This window comes from Triplophysa rosa, linkage group LG22 (genome assembly GCF_024868665.1).
Source record: "Triplophysa rosa linkage group LG22, Trosa_1v2, whole genome shotgun sequence".
NCBI classification, from domain to species: domain Eukaryota; kingdom Metazoa; phylum Chordata; class Actinopteri; order Cypriniformes; family Nemacheilidae; genus Triplophysa; species Triplophysa rosa.
The window spans coordinates 14925865-14945254 of NC_079911.1; the positions used below are offsets into that span (position 1 = coordinate 14925865).

General features: G+C 37.6%; 2 protein-coding genes across 3 annotated transcripts; one reads left to right on the forward strand and one right to left on the reverse strand.

The window, feature by feature from the left end:
- Positions 1-1666: 1666 nt before the first annotated feature.
- On the forward strand, positions 1667-4863 carry myl10 (myosin, light chain 10, regulatory). 2 transcript variants are annotated; one of them, XM_057321066.1, is made up of 7 exons: positions 1667-1782; positions 2313-2399; positions 2505-2580; positions 3925-4029; positions 4233-4311; positions 4413-4461; positions 4672-4863. In XM_057321066.1, the coding sequence occupies exons 1-7, from the start codon at positions 1780-1782 to the stop codon at positions 4774-4776; spliced, it is 504 nt and encodes a 167-aa protein (XP_057177049.1). In that variant the 5' UTR covers positions 1667-1779; the 3' UTR covers positions 4777-4863. The 2 variants fall into 2 exon arrangements, with proteins under 2 accessions (XP_057177049.1, XP_057177050.1); XM_057321067.1 differs by having other exon boundaries at positions 1749-1786.
- Positions 4864-4989: 126 nt separating this feature from the next.
- Positions 4990-18988, reverse strand: LOC130546241 (collagen alpha-1(XXVI) chain). Its single transcript, XM_057321403.1, has 14 exons — positions 18731-18988; positions 17522-17644; positions 17292-17395; positions 9764-9825; positions 9556-9685; positions 9133-9240; positions 8917-9042; positions 7675-7758; positions 7519-7562; positions 7094-7156; positions 6951-6986; positions 6777-6821; positions 6358-6433; positions 4990-6065 (listed from the first exon to the last, which is right to left on the reverse strand). Exons 1-14 carry the CDS (start codon positions 18886-18888, stop codon positions 5974-5976), a joined length of 1251 nt encoding a protein of 416 aa, XP_057177386.1. The 5' UTR covers positions 18889-18988; the 3' UTR covers positions 4990-5973.
- Between the last annotated feature and the right edge of the window lie 402 nt (positions 18989-19390).

Consider the following 19390-nt stretch of genomic DNA (forward strand, 5'->3'; position numbering starts at 1 on the left):
GGAGGTGATGCTCTTTCATTCAAGCTGAGATGTCTTCTAGGCAGGCTGTAATGCGAGCTGCTACAGTGGTATCGTCTGGGTGAAACGACATGTAGACCTGGGTGTCGTCACCATAACAGTGATACGAGAAGCCGTGTGCCCTTATGATGGGTCCCAAGGATGTCGTGTAGATGGAAAAAAGCAGCGGTCCAAGCACCGATCCCTGAGGGACCCCAGTGATAATGTGGTGAGCAGTGGACAGCGAGCCCCTCCATGACAGCCTGAAGGATCTGCCGGAGAGGTAGGATTTGAACCAGCGGAGAGGAGAGCCTGAGATTCCTAGAGGTGACAGGGTGCTAGCAGTATCTGGTGATTGACAGTGTCAAACGCTGCAGATAGGTCTAGCAGAATCAGGACCGAGAATTTAGATTCCGCCTTGGCTAGCCGCAGTGCTTCTGTGACCGATAGCAGTGATCTTGAGAGAAGAAAAATTGCAGGTGAGATCTTTTTAATATCTTGTTTATTTATATCAAAAAACTACTTAAAACCCATCTCTTCTGTGAATACTTGACAGACAAATGAAAAAAAAAGAGAGAAAAGACTAACCCTCTCTCTTTCTCTCAACTGGTATTGGTCTAGCTTTTGTTGAAACTAGTAACTTTGTATTAGCACCTATTGTATTATTGCTCCTGTATGACATATCGCTTATTTCTCCCTGAACTCTCTGTAAGTGGACTTTGGATAAAAGCGTCTGCTAAATGACTAAATGTAAATGTTTATTTCTTTTAGACATCAATGAGGTTAAACAGAGAGCAAATGGAAATTTGTGCTTACATCTTCTGCATCTCAGACATTTCTTCTGAGAAAAAAACCCCAAAATATCACATTGGAGTTTCAGAAAAGATCTCAGAAATGTCACAAACTGAGCTCAGATTTCAAAAAGTTTGACTTCAAGTAAAAGTCAAAATTATTGAAGACCTCAATATGAACTCAAACATTTATCATTAAATCCCCCCAAATCCAGATTATTTTACCTCTTTCATTTTACACCTCCATACTCTTCATGTATTTTATCAGTTGGCTCAATTGTTTCTATTTTTCCTGAGGAAGTTATCAAATCAATGAAACACAACTGAGAAATCTTCTGAGCTATAAAAGTCATCTGTCATACTGTGTACATCTTCTTCCAAAAGTGCCATCTGCTTGCTCACATTAATTCATCCAGAATGTTGTCTCATCCTCAAAAACACTCTTTCAAGCCCCAGATACATTTCAATCTCTTTCGATCGCCCTAACAGAGCATTGAAAACCTTGTTGTTCGACTGTACCCCAATAATCACCCTGGTGGTGAAAACCTTGTCTGGTTAGCCGGTCAATACTATCTGATCACCAATGCCACAAGGGCATCAAATTATGAACAGAGTAATCCGTGTGGTCGAGACGTACCGTCAACATCTGACCCTGATTCACTGATGTGAGAAGCTAGTCAGCTTCACACTGTACTTTGAAACAACACATTAGCTGTCTTAGGGGGATAGGGCATTTTGAATGATCCTAAGACAGCAAGGCCACACTCTGGTCCCATCACCTAGCATCTGTCTGTAACAATGAGCAGGGGGCAACAGGGTTGGGTGATTCTCTATATGGCATGTATTCTTGTGTTGTGCCTCCTCATTTGTCTAAACATAGAACAGATGGGCAGTCAAAGCAATTGTTGCCAATATATAGCCGGAAACCGATGGTTTCGGAGTGTCCCTCAGGTTTTCCAGACTAGAACGCAGTACAGAGAAGATCATCACAATGGTAGGTGTGTGACTCTTTGCTATGTCTTATCTGGACATGGAAATGCTTATGTAACTATGCTGATCTTGTGAGGCGACTGATTGATGAAATAGGACATTTTGCTTTCATTTCCATTTGTTTTGAACCTTTTTATGAGAATAACTCATTTCAGAAAAGATTTTCAATAGGATGATATTATGCATTATAGTTGCAGCCAATTTGTATTATATTTTTTACCAGACAACATGTGTCTGGACCAGCAAAAATCATTAACGGTTTGTTTTTGATAGAGCGAATTCAAGTAAATTGAGTCACGGATGTGACAGAATTGAAACCTTATCTAAGATTTTCTGTCGTTGAATAAATAAGAGGCATTCAAGTTTATTAAAGCATCTCTCTTTGTAAGATGTCTTGTAATGTTTCTTTGTGGCAGAGTATAAAGAGAACATGTTTTTCTATTGTGTTCATTGGTAAATGAATGCTGCAATTCAAACGGCAGGAATTGAGATGTAAAAGATGAAAAAATCCTATCTTTTCGCTCTGATTCCCAGGCCCCAAAGAAAGCCAAGAAGAAGGAAGCCGCCAGCTCCAACGTGTTCAGCATGTTTGAGCAGTCACAGATCCAAGAGTTTAAAGAGGTGGGGCCTTTTTAACGGATTACCTCAATAAACATTTTATAAACTGTAATTATGGCGTACTTTGGGCTTTGTGTCTGTAATGATAACTTGGCAATGCTTCTCCAGGCTTTCACCATCATGGACCAGAACAGGGATGGCTTTATTGACAAAAACGACCTGAGGGACACGTTTGCTGCTCTGGGTGAGTAAAGCCGGAATGGCTGTGCAAGGGTGTAAATGCTGGAGAGAAAGAAGGTCTGTGATCCTTTATCCGCTTGAACTAACTGAGCGATGTTTAAAGGATTAGTGTGGTCTCTTTTCAGAACCGTGCTGAATGTTGTGAAGCCTGGATGTGATTATAAAACATGTTTGTCAACGGTTAAAAGGCGCAACTTATCAAATATTACGTTCTTAAAATGTTTAAAATGTTCATAAAAGACCTTCATAAAAGACCTTTAACATCAACAAAACCTTTTTGTTGTATAAAAGGTACTTTGTTGTCTTCAGACTGTAACAAGGCAAGAATGAAATGATTCTTGTAAGAACCTTTGACTGAAAGGTTATATGGGGAACAAAAAATCAATGGAAGCAATGAAATCTGACAATGTTGAACAAAAAATCCCATTTTTAATATCACACAATTGCTCCCACTTACAAAAATAAGTATACCGCAAGCTTTTAAAAGCTTAACTAAGTAAAGATTCAAAGTAAATGACTATCAGTGTACTAGTAGTGTACTTGTAAGTGTACTATTTTAATACTATTTGGCACTAAATGGCCCATTTTTGCTTGATAAAATATGCTTTCCAGTATACTAAGTGTAACACCGTAAGTTTATAAATAAGTTTTTTGTTTGTACTGCAAATATACGAAAATTGAAAAGTATACTGATAGTTTATTTGTAGCACATTCTTTAGTTATGGAAAAATATAATATGAAAATAATATGAGGTATAATCTCAATAAACTACTAGTAAAAGCCGTGCAAAAGGTATTTAAAAAATGAGTAAACAACTACAAGCAAAGTATACTAAAAATACTTCTACATGTAGGTGTAGTTGAAAGTATGATTAAGTATGTACAGGTCAAATATACTTAAACATTTCTGTCAGTGCACTTCTAGTATACTTAAGTGTAATTTTATGCATATTTCTAAGAACAAATAAAGGGTGTTTTTAAGAAGTACATAAAACTAGATAAAAAGTATTTTTTATTTAAAAATAATAATAATTTGAATACAAATAGCACAATTAAATCAACTTTTTTTTCTAAGGGATGTGATTAGTGACCTAGAAAGACTGCAGAACCCTAAATATTTCTTAGTATATGCAAATATTTTACATGATCCCACATGCGAGCTGTCAACATTTGCACCCTATTCTAAATGTAAAATCTAACACATTCACATGCATAATAGAACTGTTATAACAAGTATTTTATTGCATTGAAGATATATGAACATATTAACTAACTCGAACTCAATTGAAAAGATCACAGAAATCGGCACTGTGTGTAAATGTATATTTCTGCATGCGTGCGTTTGGCAGGACGTCTCAACGTGGGCAACGATGAGCTCGACGAGATGTTGAAGGAATCCTCCGGCCCCATTAACTTCACCGTCTTCCTCACCATGTTCGGCGAGAAGCTCAAAGGCAAGAATCAGATTTATCAGCATTGAAATGATAATCATGATAATGAGGTGCAAAAAGCAGCGAAGCCCAGCAGGGATGAGTCATAATGCATACGGATATCGTATAGATTATTCGCTAATATAAACACATATAGAAGTGATTGTTTTTTATAGAAGCGACTGTGTAGCGATTCTGTGACGTCATCATCATTTCTGTCACTACAGGTACAGACCCTGAGGAGACGCTTCTCAATGCCTTTAAAATCTTCGATCCAGAAGGCACGGGCATTCTTAAAGGAGAAGAGTGAGTAGATTATGAACGATATAAGATTATGAAGACATAAATGTTTTAAGTTTCTACTTGCACAGCGTTTTAACCTCTATTTTTCCTTTAATTTTCTCAAGGATTAAGTATCACCTTATGTCACAGGCAGACAAATTTACTGAGGCTGAGGTAACATTTCATGTTTCTTAAAGTCACCTTGAAAGGGAAGTTGCAACTGACTTTTTTTCCGTATAGTGACGTATATTGAAACGGCTAAAACACTTTTTCCTGTTTGATTTCATGGTGACTTGCATTTAGTGGTGTCAGTTTCATTTAAGCGAAATAGTCGAGAATGTATTCCCTGAAATTCATGACCTATTTATCAAAACTCAATTTCAGATAAATCAAATGTTCACAAACTTTCCCTTGGATGTGGCTGGCAACCTGGACTACAAAAACCTGTGCTACGTCATCACCCACGGAGAGGACAAAGAACAGGAGTAAAGACTACATTTCCCATGATTCCTTGTGTTTGTTCAGCGTCTGTTTGTGTGTGACAACTGTTTTGTGTTGTCAATAAAGAGATACAAAACGATGTCTAGTTACTGTTGTTATTAAACAATAGGCTATTGGGTATGGTCCGGATTGCTTGAATACTATTAAAAACATATTTTCAAACATGCAAAAGGAAAGTAAAAGTCCAAGTAAATTGTACAATTTTATTTATGAAAAACAAACCCTCAAAAAAGTAACAATACAAGCAATCAGATTTGTTCCTTAGTAACAAAAGCATTAATGTGACTAATATTTGAACAAACATTCAGGCTATTTTTTCTTTCTTTATAAAACAACAATAAGAAAAAACCCAAGACCTCTTTCCCTCCCAAAGGGGATTTTAAAAGCTCAGCTGGAACAATAAGCTTAAGCCACAATGGCTGTTCAACAACCATGCGCTCCTGAACAAGGTCACCAGGGCCTTTTGTGTACGGCCGGCTATTCACATCAACCTATTAATAGCAGCCCTTGGTGCATTCTGCCATTTTGTGTTATTTCAAGCGAGTCAATGATAGACTTTATGAATAAGAACAGGTGAGCAAAGGTGTAAACACATTTTGTTGCGGTAGAAGTTGCACTTTGCAAGCAGATGAGGGGCAGTGTTTGGTTTTAAAGATTTATTGTATAGTGCGTGTATTATTTGCTATGGGATTTAAGTGGTGGGTTGTTTTCATACAAAGCTGCAGCTGAAACGGATGATAATTATGTGCATGAGGTCATGTTAGGGCATCGATCACAACAGAAAGAAAAAAATGATGATGAGGAAAGTTTGCCGCTTTGTGTTTACCGGCAAGCTCCAGTCTCCTAGTTTGCGGCTTAAATGAATGTAATGTAAAATTATTCTTTGTGATCTAGAACAAACAAATGTATTTAAGGATCAAATAATGTTTTGCTTGCTTAGGACAAAAGCGCACATCATTTCTGTTGATCAATAAGCCCTCATAAAGCTGCCCATCCTTTGCTATCTTAAAAGACAACAACTGCAAAATGTCAAATATTATCAATTAAGTACACAAAGAAAGAGCAGCGCTATTCTTAAACATTTTCAACACTAATTCAATGTATGGCTCATATAAATCCAGCCTCTAGGGCCTTGCACCTCAAGTGGTTACGAGTACACGATATTCACCCAAATACAGAATCTGGCTACTCTGTGTCCGGAGTAAGACTTTTAGCGCCGACCATTGGCGCGAAATCCGCCAGGAGATCTATTCCAGAACCAGACTCCAGGAGAGTATCTGGGCAGAGCGACGAGTTCAGAAACAAAAATAACAGACAGAAGTTAAGTTGCATTGTGCATGTCTAAAACCAAGCAGTTGGCTGTATATTTCTGGTGTTCTGATGTCATGTGTTATTTTGATATTATGTTATTATTTTAAGCCATCCACCCTCGTGCACGATGAAAAGCGTCACGTTGTGTGACACACGCTAACCTCTCTGGCAACTAGCGGCTTATGCCATGAGCTCATGCGATGCCCACCATCATAATGGCGAATTCCAACTAGATTATTATTTGTCCATCAATCTCACCGTGAACGCCGATCATGTGTTCTAGGATGAGAAGCCGCTCTGCCAGAATCTTCAGAGCTTCTCTTAACCGTTGCACCTGTGGGAGGGAGGTTAGTATATGAAACATTATGAAGTGAAAGTGTGAAAGTGACCTATTTGTCAGGTTTGGTGACCCATACCCGAAATGTGACCTCTGCATTTAACCCATCCAGAGAGTAGTGAACACACGCACAGCAAGTGGTGAACACACGTACACTCGGAGCAGTGGGCAGCTATCACTGCAGCGCCCGGGGAGCAAGTAGGGTGCCTTGCTCAAGGGCACCTCAGTCGTTACCCGCAACCTTCTGGTCACGAGTCCGACTCGCTAACCATTAGGCCACGACTGCCCCCAGCTTATAATTGGATATCTAATGCTTCAAAACCATCACAAGTTTCCATACCTCTGGTGGAATCTCTCCTGGTTCACCTTTAGGACCAGGAACGCCCTATTCACAACATAACATAAAACTATAATCCATTTTATAGTTTAATTAAAAACATAATAATTAATAATAATAACACCAGTTATTTTTTGCAAAGAAATAACTAAAATGCAATTCATTGAGCTCACTAACAGGTTGTCCTTGTTTTCCAGTGAATCCAGGTGGACCCTTTTAAAAGAAAAACACTGAACATCTAAATTGCTCAAATAGTAATTTATAATATGTGTCAAATGTAGAATGTCTGTATATGATACTTAGGGTACTCGGCTACTCACTCTTTCGCCAGAGTCTCCTTTGGGCCCCGGGTCACCTGGCTTGCCTGAAAAGCTTAAGGCAGCCTGTTACGAACATGAATCAGTCAGTACACTATGCTCCATTGTTAATCTTATTTCATTTTAAGCAATTTGGTTATTTGCCATTTGATTATTTATTTGCTTATTTTTATGTTGCTATAATTTGAATCTATTTTTCTTTCAGTTTTAAAAAACTATAATAACCATGTTCATAATACATATTTTAAATACAGAATAAATATGTCCTATTATACAATACAGGCAATTTATAGATCAAATGTATTCTTATTTGGGCATTTGTGCACGCCATCAAAAAATATTTGGTAGTTCATTTACTAAAAAAATCATCAGTTTTCATAAAAGTGGCAAGAACACTAAATAAATTCTATAATGATATAATGTCTTACATTTTTACCAGGGGCTCCTGGATTACCAGGTGGTCCAGCAGGACCTGTGAAACAAATAAATATGTGAAAAGAATGTTATATAACAATGATATTGATAGGGGATAAAATGAAATATTACATGCACACTGTTATATATCCCCTATTGTTCATTTTTACCTGGTGGACCTGGTGGGCCAGAGGGTCCAGGGGGTCCGAGTAAAGGCCGCGGGTCACGATAAACAGGGAAATCACCATCCTCATCTAAAACACATAAAAACATAAAATCTTTCTAAAACTGTATGACTTCTGTTCTTCATCTCAAGAAATATCTGAGAAATATAAAAAATGTTAACACAATGAAAGTGAATAAGTACTGGGGTCTCAGTCATGTATAACCAGTAAAACTTTTGCTTTTGCATTTTCGCAGAAGAAAGTCATATAGGTTTGGACCAACACGGTTAACAAATAATGAAATTATTTGTTATTTTGGAGTGATTTATTACTTTAAAGAGGATGAAGTACAGTATTGAAATCTTGATGTTATTACCTCAGTTATTGCAGTTTGTTTACGTCTTCTCTTGGGAGTTCATCTGGACAATGTAACTCAGAGCAAATTTGATGTGAACATATGTACTGGCACTGCTGTTCTGTCCAGTGAACAATTGGTGCTCAGGATCTGCTTATGGTTATCCAGATTCATGCTGCTTCAACAAATGCTAACAAATGATTCTTATTAACTGCTGACAGACAGAAGCCAAGCAGACTCCAGCACGGAGCCAAAGCTCTGAGCGCTCTGTCAAACACTGACAGCGTGCAGATATCGCCGTCTTCTGGTCACTTTGTGAACAACACTTGAAAAGTTGACGGTTTGCAATGATTGATGGATGAATATAATTATCGGATTAATTATTCATGTTTAAAGTATCTAATTATGCATTAAGTTTATTAATTACATTTCAGTTGATTGCATTCACTCATTTTTGAAGCCCTCCAATTTGTACCGCCACCTTGCGTCATTCAGTTACAGTATCAACATTATCATATAGCATATAGCATTTTTTCAATATCTTGCAGCCCTAGTAACAAATACATTCTTAAAGAGTTTTCTTTTAGAATAAGTTCAAACAATAAAAACAAAATATTGTGCCAAATTCCTGCATTCAAATCTTGACTTTAAATACTTTTGGCCAAAGTGTCCATAAAGGGGGGTTTACAGATAAAGTATTTTTCAGCTGATCATGTGATGGGGTGGCCCGCATGAACCATTTCAGCCTTATGTAAACTAATTCAAATTTTATTAAGCTATTGATTTGACTGGAACTTCATTTTATGTGACTGTTTAAAACATTTTAAGAGCTGAGTCTTTAGAAACCTTTAGAAAGTAAATATCACATGACAACTGTGGAACACTATACTTACATTGAGCATGTTGTCTAGCCGTTAGAGTGAAAACATCTCCCCTAATGGAAAAAGGAGAAGATGCAGTTGGTCCAGGTGGGCCAGGAAGACCTCTCTCTCCTGGGGGACCCTGTAGTCCCTGAGGTCCTGTTTAGATCACAGATTAGCTAGGACACTCAGCGTTAAAGAACATACATGTTTTAATACTCCAAATTAAAATGTGAGCCAGGTTCTCACCTATAGGTCCTACAGGCCCTGGCTTCCCAGATAACCCCATCTTTCCTAAAGGTCCAGGTGGCCCAGCGGGGCCTGGTGGCCCCACAGGTCCTGGTTGTCCTCTTGGCCCTGAATATATCAACTATGTCTAATTTTGACATATTTACTAATATTCCCACATAAATACATTTCTATAGACCTCTTCGTCAGATGTAACCACTGGTCTGGAAGCACTTCCTGATCTTAAAAATATTCATTGAACATTTTGATTCGGTTATGTTTTGTGGGTTAGATTTTGTTCAAGTGTTTGTGTAGTGTTAAAAAACTGAAAGAGGAAGTTGTTCTCGACCACCTTTTTTTACGTCTTCCAAAGTGGTCCAAACACTCCTATGCAACACAGCAAACATTACAGGACTAGCTAAAAAGAAGATGTGTCAGTCTCACCTGGCCGGCCAATGGAATTGGGTGTTAGGGGTGAGGGGCGGGGACTGTCAACCTCGTTATCAGCTGTTCTCTCTAGTGATTGGCTGGATAAGGGCAAAGGAGGTGTTTCTGCATCTTTTAGTAACATTATCTGTAACAAAAAAAAAATTCATGCTCATCGTCTTTAGTTAAATGTGATGTACTTATGCAAGAGGTTCTTCTCTCTTACCTGAGCTTCAATGACACTCATCCGCTCAGTGATGTCAGCATAGCCTGTGCAGTTCATACATTCTGAAAGGAATAAAGAAAATAATATATTAACATAAATCTCTCAGCCATCGGTTAACTACAATGACTTAAAAGAAAGGTTTTTGCAATATTCAAATTACGCTACTCAAAGATGTTAAGAGAACAACTCGCCGCTCAAACACTTCAGCAAGATTTGCTGATGTTCTTATAAGGACACATTCTGTACAGTAAATTCCATGCATCCTTCCAGATTAAAATAAATCCTGTAGTCCAAAAATGAAATCACTCCCCAAACCACATAACAAAACTAATGTTCAGCTATGAGAATGGAGAGAATTAGTTTGAGACGTGCTTAATGACTTAAATCACATCTTCGGTTAACATCTCATCTCTGGGGGAGTGCACAGAGCTGGAAAACTAGATGCTGGCAAGCTGTGGATTTCCATTTGCATGGAAAGAGAGCAAAGGAAAAGGAAAATCCCACCCTAGATTCCTTCAAATCTCTACCTTTTCCATTTGAGACCTGGGATCAGGTGGTGCTGGACCACCTCTTGTAGGAACTTTCAAGACAGCAGAGACTCGGGAATTATTTGGCGTGAAATAAGAATAGCATTTGATGAATGGCAAACTTTAGAGTTGATGTACTGTCGTCTTTCTGTATGAGAAGCTATGACTAATGCAATAAAACAATATTACAATTCATATCCAGCATTTGCTTCAGTACCACCAAAATCTTCATTAGCTCTTAAATGACTTTGTAATGTTTAAAAATGTAATATAAATTGTTTGCGAGTTAAATCTTTGTTGTAGTACTGTACTATCCAAATGCACAATAAGATGTTTGGCACCTTGATGTGTGTTTTCTGCTCGTGCCTTGGCTGTACGGCAAGACTATTGGACAGGTCTCAGATCAGTGAATCAGCTGAACGTTGGGATATTTTGGAAACACCCAAAGGACAAGTAAAGAGGTTAGCACAACTGGATCTGCAGACATTAGACTGCTATGCTGCAGATTGTTTGCAGATGTGAGGTTTAAGCTGGGCATTTCTGGATGTTTATTAAAACTGACACAGCAATTAAAATGATGCAAATACGTGCCAGCGCGGAGATGATGTATTGATGCACCAAATCATGTTTTAGGGAAAGTACAAATACACAAATCAAGGATGCACTCGCAAAAGCAAGCTGACCACATTATAAGAATCCACACCCATTAACAGCATTCTGGCAGAGACGGATGGGAATTTTCAGCCAATCTTGAAAGCGTTCTTCTCAATGACTACAGTTTATTAATGGGTTTATTGGTAACTTACAGTGCAACTAAATAGCTTGAAATAAAATAGCTATTAGCTGTATGACTATAGATCTGGAGATTCAGAAATTGTATTTTATTAATCCTTGCTCGCAGATGCGATTTTACCATTTGGTCCCATAAAGCATTTTTACATTACAATTGAAGACCATTTAAAAATAGCTGGGTCTGTTGGAACATATAACGTTTCATTACGTTTTGCCATCACTGAAATATTGAAAGGCTCTTATATTAATGCATTTGGCATATAGTTTTATCCAAAGTGACTCAGGAATGAAACCCACAACCCTTCCATTGCTAATGTAATGCTCCGAATTTGCTATTAGCCTTCAACCTCTAAATCTGTTCTATGTAGTAAATATCTTCATTGTATACTGTATACCAATATCAGTGAGAGATAACAAATACATGAGCACTGGGCATGTGCATTGCAATGTCACTATCCATATATAAGGGCTTGCTTACATTGGGTTGTATTATAAGATTGATAATTGCATGCCACTCCACTTTGGGAATCTTTGGCTGGCAAGTTTATCTTCTTGAGCTCATGTTGTTTAATCAGACTAAACAAATCTAAATTCAATTTAGTACAAGATATAGAATGCATTCTCATGTAATTGTAGAAGTATTAAATCTGCATTTACAGCAACCAATGGCAAGAATCCACCGGTTCACCAGTTTACAACCCAAATACACACTAGAGGACCCAGATGGTGTGCAACTCTGGCCTTGTGGCTTATTAAGTTTCAAAAGAGATTTTATATTTAACAAAGTGTAGATTATTGTGAACACTGCAATTTTTTTCAGTTTTTAGGGCTAATGTAGAAACAACATGGCGAATTCAATGTAAGGGGACCCGCTGTGTATGTAAATAGAAATAGCTCATTCTAATGTAATAAAAACATAACGCTTCATTATGTAAGGTCTTTATACACCTCTGAAGACATATGTAACACATTATATATCATTTCTGTCAATAGATCCTCCAAAAAATTACACATTGGACCTTACAACCAACAATTTGCATTTGTTATTCAGTCTATAAGCTTCTATGCAGTTTCAGGATTTTGGTTTATTTTTTCAAGTTACTCTAACAAACAGGTAGACCTCCAACATAAACCTTTCTGGCATCGCCATCTGTGCTTCACCATGCAAATGAGATGATCTCATCCTCTACAGGCAGCAGACGGGGCAGGGGCACACGTGTCCTCATTAATCACCCGATACCAACCGCAGATGTCCCGTTTCCCACACTCGATGAGCCCGATGACTCAAATCACAATCTCCATCTAAAAGAATTTCTAGAACAGGTGAAAGACTTGAACGTCTGCCAGACCTTCTGGAAACCCAGTATGGGGGAAGTAAGAAAAGCAGCTGGGTTGAAATGAACTAGAGAGATAGAGATAAGACCATGACCAGGGCATTGCGGAAAGTTTGAGGACTTGAGCAATTCTGCTGATGGGAATCGTTCCCATGGAGGACTGATGCTCTGTACTCCCACATCACAACAAAGAGAGTGCTAAATCAGGATTACAAAAGAGTGTTGATGCTTTTAACCTAACCACCAACCAAGTGATGAGAAAGGAAAATCATAAATGTGAGATCTCAGTCTGAAAAGTCAAAACTATGCTCATTGCTCAGACACTTAGATCAAAAGATATCAATATGAATTGACAGATTTCTCATCAAATTCTTCCAAGATCTTCTTTGTGTTGCACAGAGTAAATAAAGTCATACAGGTTTGGAATGACATGCGAGTGAGTAAATGATGACAAAATATGAATCTTTGGGTGAGCTACCCTTTAAATGAAACTCAATAAAGTCCCCTGCTAAAGTCTCCCTTCATAGATGTCAATAGAAAGCATCTCAGGTGAGAGCGTAACCAAAACCAAGAGATAACCAAAACCTAGGCTAGACTCTTGTAGACATCTCATTTGTTACAAGGTTATCACTAGGAGTTCCTCTTTGGTGACACTGGAATACTGTTATAAGACAAAAGATCTTTTACAGCTGTCTATCGCAGCTGCAAGCCTCCTCCCACCTGAACAGCTTTGCTTTGTAGCATTCCTTCATGTCTACTCCTTTAGCCTGTTATAAAACCATAGTTTCACACATGACAGCAAGCGCACTGTTGTGACATAGCCTGACAGTTATACTTCATACTTTTATGGACAATTAACACAAAAAAGTGAACTCACAAACTGCAACAAAACATCCAGCCTTTGCTGACTAATTTGATAGAGTGGAAAATCTTTCTTCGTCTGGAGTTCATTAACAAATATATTCATCATGCCGGTATCTTTCAACACAAGACATGCATTCCTATTTTGTATGTTGGGGTGATAATTTATGACACTGTACATTCCAGAAAGACAAAACATCAGTGAATGGGTTTAACATGACCTCAAATGGTCCTATAGTTTCCCTCAACACAGTTCTCAATAACTGTCAAACTGAATAAGATGCAAGAATGAAATGAAAGCATTTCAGCATTTTTATGGTATCATTAAAGGAGCAATGTGGACATTTTAGCAGCATCTAGCGGTGAGGTTGTGAATTGCAACCCAGGGCTCACTCCACCCCTCCCCTTCGAAGCACTATGGTGGCTGACAAAGGACAAAGATGTCGTCACGTTTTCGCTTCTTTGCCAAAGGAGATTATGTATTTACGAAACGCACTCTATAGGGCAGTTTGTCCGTTTAGGGCTACTGTAGAAACAACATGACTAAATTGCTTAAAATAAACACCAAAATGCCACTACATAGAGACAACAGTTAAATGTTAAAAGCTCTATTTTGTCGCTGTCCTTCTGAAACATTGTATGTCCAAAATTGCTGTTTTTCAGGAAATGAAAAAAACACTGAACTGTGTTGTCAAAGTTGTCAATCACTTTTTATAGATTTTATTGGTTAGATATTTGCAAAACCCAGTGGCAAACATAAAGGGTGACTAATAATAATTAAAAATAAAAAGCACGAAATATGGAGATAAGATGTTTCAGAAGGACAGTAGCGATTTAAATAATATCAGTTCATTAATAAACGCTAGCAGACATAAACACTAAAACTAAATAGTTAATACTAAAAAAAGTAAAACACTAAATTATCACTGTAAGTAAACTATTATTACCAGAAAACAAAAACAATAAACAACTTAATTATTTAGTAAAATCAGGCATAGCCTTTTTATCTGAGCCCATTACAAATGATAACTGGGAAGGTTGGGATTTAACCTAAGTTCAACTCTTACTGTGAGTCACAATATCATGCCATTAGGGCCCAAATTCCAAGAATATGTTCTTAAATAAACCAAACATAGAGAGGCCTGGGACCCAGGGGACTGCCGCCTCAGGCTGAAGTTATGAAGTGAGAGAGGAGACTGATGAGAGGAAGAAGAGAGCAATAATGAACAAAGATTTCAGATTTATTTATCATGTCAGAGATCATGGCGCCTATGGAATCGACCCAAACTAAATCATCTACATCTCACAGGGCTTGATCGGAAAAGAAACACAACAGACGGGTCAGTACGTCTGCTGTGGGGGGGGTGAAGGAGCTTCATTTAATCATCATCATTGCTTTCCTGTAGCTCAGTGGTAAGAGCATGGCGTTAGCAACGCCAAGGTCATGGGTACGATCTCAGGGATTACACTTAGAAACAAATGTGTAGTATAATACAATGTAAGTCGCTTTGGATAAAAGCGTCTGCCAAATGCATAAATGTAAATGTAAATGTAAACCATCACCAGTCAGAAAAACATGGGAATGTATGTTATAGTGGGTAAGTAAATCTTATTGGGTCGCAAAAACTTTGGATGACCTCTACCACATCTAACTGTAATTCATTTACTACGTCAAAATAATTTTCTTCTAGCTATTTATCTTAACCTCCAAATAATATATTTTTGATTTACACATAAATGCAAAAACCCAAAGCAGTGCTGGTTCTGATTATGCTAATCTCTTTAGGATTACTGTAAATTGAGTTTGTAAGGGTGAATTGTGAGCGTAAGTGGCATGATAATATTTCTGTCATCTGTGTTATGTTAGGCAGGGTTATCAGGGAAAATTTATACAGATATGATAACAACAAAGAGGATATCATCTTGATTTTAAACACGAAAAAAGTTTTGAAGAAGGCGCAGTGCATCTGAGGCACTGGTCGGTAAGCAATGGCTGCCAAAAGAAACGGCTCAGATGTTGATATTTTATAGCTCTTGAGATTTGGAAGACTTTGTATCAAATGTTCCTCATAAATTTCCCCATAAATATTCTGAAATATAAAATCAAATGAAGCGTACTGAAAGAGTGTAGGGTTATAAAAATAACAGGTGGCATCACTTATAATTGGTTATAATTTGGTCCTGGAAAAAAATGATGAGACAGCTTTATGAAATCTCTGCTGAACTCTAAAGGCCATTGCACATTGAGTCTGAAATTTGCGTCCGAAATTTCCGCACGTTAAAAAATAAACACTGCATCCGATATTTTCTTCCGTCATAAAAAAATTCGGACTGGGTTCGATTTTCTGCGTTTTTCGCATCCGTAGCAAGCATTTTGAGAGGTGTTTTGACAATTCAGAGACACCGTACAAACAAGCGCCAAATACGAAAAAACGCATAAGAAAATTTCGGACTGTATGAGCAAAGACCTTTAGACACATGTGAGATTACGTACTGTATATGTTTTGCTCAGGTGAAAACCTGAGAAGCATGAAACTTATTCAGGTCTCAAATCTATGTCCGTTTCATATCTAGGAGAAACAATATGTTCTTTCTGTATGGTTTGGGTTAGAATTAGAGATAGTTGCATCATATAATAAATTTCATATTATTACTATAGTTATCCTTTTGATTTGATTTCCTGTGGACTTTCTTCATGTGATACTAAGATACTGCATTTTCTTAAAGGGATAGTTCACCCAAAAATGAAAATTCTGTCATGAATTTCTCACCCTCAAGTTGTTCCAAATCTGGATAATTATTTTTGTTTTGTTGAAGATATTTCGAACAATGTTGGCAAATAACAGTTCTGGGACATAATTGACTACCATAGTAGAAAAAAATAAAATGGGAGTCAAAGGTGCCCAAGAACTGTTTAAAACGCTTTCCTAAATTCCTTAAAATATCTTCATTTGTGTTTAACAGAACAAAAAAGATACAATTATTTTTCCTACTATGGTAGTCAATGATGCCCCAGAAATGTCAGCTGCTAACATTTTTCCAAATATCTTTCTTTGTGTTCAACAGAACAAAGAAATTTATACAGGATTGGAACAACTTGAGGGTTAATTTTCATTCTGGATGAACAATCCCACAGTATACAAGCATGAAAATGGATGTTTTGCTCAAAAGCACGATATAGCTAAAACATCTTGGGGGAAATACAATCAGAGGACGTAATTATGACGCAGATCACTCTAAGATGTCACCAGGACGTTTCATTCCCACATTCGGAGCAGCTGTTGTCACTCACATCCACACCCACACAACGAATGTAAGGGATCCTTCCTCACTGCTAAGAGACTTTAAAAAAGAAACACCCACCAAGACATAAGAATTATGTGACTGTCCGTATTTTATCTTGGTTTTTAAAATGGAGACAATATCTCTGTCTCTGGATCTCCCCCTTCAAAACACTTAAGAAAACTTTATGGAACAGTTCACCCTAAAATGAAAATTCAGTGATCATTTACCCACCCTCAATTTGTTCAAAATCTGTATACATTTATTTGTTCTGATGAACACAGAGAAAGATATTTTGAAGAATGCTTGTATCAAACAGTTTTGACCCTCATTGACTACCATAGTAGGAAAAATTGCTTCATACATTTCTTTGTTCTTTTGAACACAAAAGAAGATATTTTGAAGAATGTAGGAAAGCAAACAGTTATGGGGCACTTTTGACTACCATTGCAATTTTTTCAACTATGGTAGTCAATGGTGGCCAAGAACTGTTTGGTTTCAAGCACTCTTCCAAATATCATTCTCAATGTTCATCAGAACAAAGAAATTTATACAAATTCGGAACCACTTAAGGGTGAGTAAATGATGACAGAAATTTTATTTTTGGGTGAACTGTCCCATGTACAGATTTTGCCATGTAAGTCGCTGCCACAATTCCTAAAAAAATAACACGTATTCAAATGTAGTAATTCTTCAGTGAACTTGTCATTGCAGGGAAATGTGCTCCCTCACCCTCTCGGCAGTCCTCCCCAAAGAATCCGGGACAGCAGCGCCATTCCAGCGAAGTGATCTTCCGGTAGGTCACTGTGTACACGGGTCTCATCAGAGTCCTGTAGCTGAAAAAATAAAACAAGAATACACAGACACTGTGAGCTGCAGTCCAAAATGAGTAACAGTGGGAGCAAACACCAAGAAGTCGAACGTTATTATCATGAAAAATGTCTTTTTTTCTTTGTCTTTACCTGATGAGGTTTGCACACGGCCCAGGCCAGCGACAGCTCTGAAACAGTCGTTGCACAACAGTCTCCGTTCCATTTTGTGTTTGACACGAAACAGTCTTCTGAACTGTGTATTGGCACCAATTCCTTATTCATCCCATGATAAAAAAAAACAATTTTAATGATGATAAGGATCCAATTACAATTCATACATAAATTGAATTGTGAGTCAAATTCCCCTTCAAAAATGAAAGTGCAAAATTTGATCAAATGTGAGCCAATGAATCATAGAATGTCATAGATATGACGTATGATATAGAGTGATTTCAGTTTCACAAAATGCAGATAAATGGTACAGCAAAACAGTGGAAAGTGGCTGCAATAAATTCACTTGTTCTTGCAATTCATTCACATCAAAGGCAACGTGAAAAACAACACAGCGGACTGAGGGTCCTCTGTGAGACCCTCTCAGTAGCACATGCATGTATTTTCCTGTACCACAAGTGACCGAATGATTTACGTTCTCCAGACATTCATACAGCACCCAGAAGAGTCTGACAGACAGTCTTGAAGATCACTTAACTCAAACTGACTTTAAATGTCTTTCTGCATCTACACTATACTTAAAAAAAACAAGACAACATTACAGAAACTCTAATGGTTTTAAGGGAATTTTATTGGCTATTAATATAAACTATTATGGTTTCTGTGGGTCTTGACTGGTAATGGAGTTCTATAAGTGGAATGTCATCTGGCGGGTGTGAACCAATAGACAACCATTCAATCCTATAAGAATATAGGCTACCCCAAACACTACATAAAGGAAAATGTTTTTTTCAGCCGGGAACTTTCTAAACTCTTCCTAAGAAACTTCCTTTAAGCCTGAGCTGATTCAAAACGAACGGATGTGGATCCATATTGTTTTTCATTTCTTTACAAGACAGATGGAGGAATTCTGACTAGAACACCGACCGACACACGAAAAAATTCGTACGTCTAGAAATTTAGGTGTCTGTTTTAATAAAGACAAATATTTTCGTCAGTGGTTCTGTTCGTTTCTCCCCCTTCATTCTGTAGTCCCATACATCCAATTATAAACTGAGTTCATTGACATGGATTCATTATTCTCAAATACTTTAGTCAACATCACATCAGAAAACATATTTGCGATATTTTACTTTCTCTTGAATGTTAAGACAAACAACCTAATGATAAAAATGACAGGAATTATACCTGTTGGGTGGGTTTGTTCCAGCAGGGGGTCGTCCGGTACTTTGTTCTGAAACTGTCCGCTGCAGCCTGATAGGAATCTGATAAATAACTGCTGATGCTTTAAATGGACGCAACGACAGTATGAAAATGCAAAGAAGTTTCAAAAGTGCCTCACGCATGGTTCCTATTATATCCGAGTTTATATGATGTTAGTCCTATTAGACGTGCTACTTTTGTGTTATAGTGGAGAAACGCCAATGACTTGACGGAAGAAGTTCAGTGTTCAGTGACTGGATAAAAAAAACTTCCCTGAGCTATCTGGAGTGAAACACTGGCTGTGTCTCAAAACTTGGTGTGCTGAATGACTAGACAGCTGTTTGAAGCTATCATAGCTAAACATAGTATTACCCACGATGTTGTCTAGGCAGACAGCTGACTAGGTTTTGAGACACAAACACTGTAACAACGCGTGTGGTGAAGTGTATGAAACAAGCAGACTTCATACATCTTTTAAAACTTTTTAAAACAAGTCTTTTTAATATGTAAATGCAGGTCAAAACACGTTACCATTCCTATGATATAATTAGAACATTAATTAGAACGTATTATAATTTGCCATAAAACCTATTGAAAGGATAAATGGGTCTTTAGCGCCACCTGCTTGCCTACCAGTTGCAACGG

Bases quoted from the DNA above. Each gene is read 5' to 3' on its own strand.
- LOC130546241 (XM_057321403.1), bottom strand. From the start codon at position 18,888: ATGCGTGAGGCACTTTTGAAACTTCTTTGCATTTTCATACTGTCGTTG. The intron at 9,686-9,763 runs GTAAGAGAGAAG...TTTTTGTTACAG, and splicing joins TGAGTGTCATTGAAGCTCAG to ATAATGTTACTAAAAGATGC. The intron at 6,066-6,357 runs GTGAGATTGATG...CGCTCTGCCCAG, and splicing joins ACACATGATCGGCGTTCACG to ATACTCTCCTGGAGTCTGGT.
- myl10 (XM_057321066.1), top strand. The intron at 2,400-2,504 runs GTGGGGCCTTTT...ATGCTTCTCCAG, and splicing joins AGATCCAAGAGTTTAAAGAG to GCTTTCACCATCATGGACCA. The intron at 4,312-4,412 runs GTGAGTAGATTA...AATTTTCTCAAG, and splicing joins GGCATTCTTAAAGGAGAAGA to GATTAAGTATCACCTTATGT.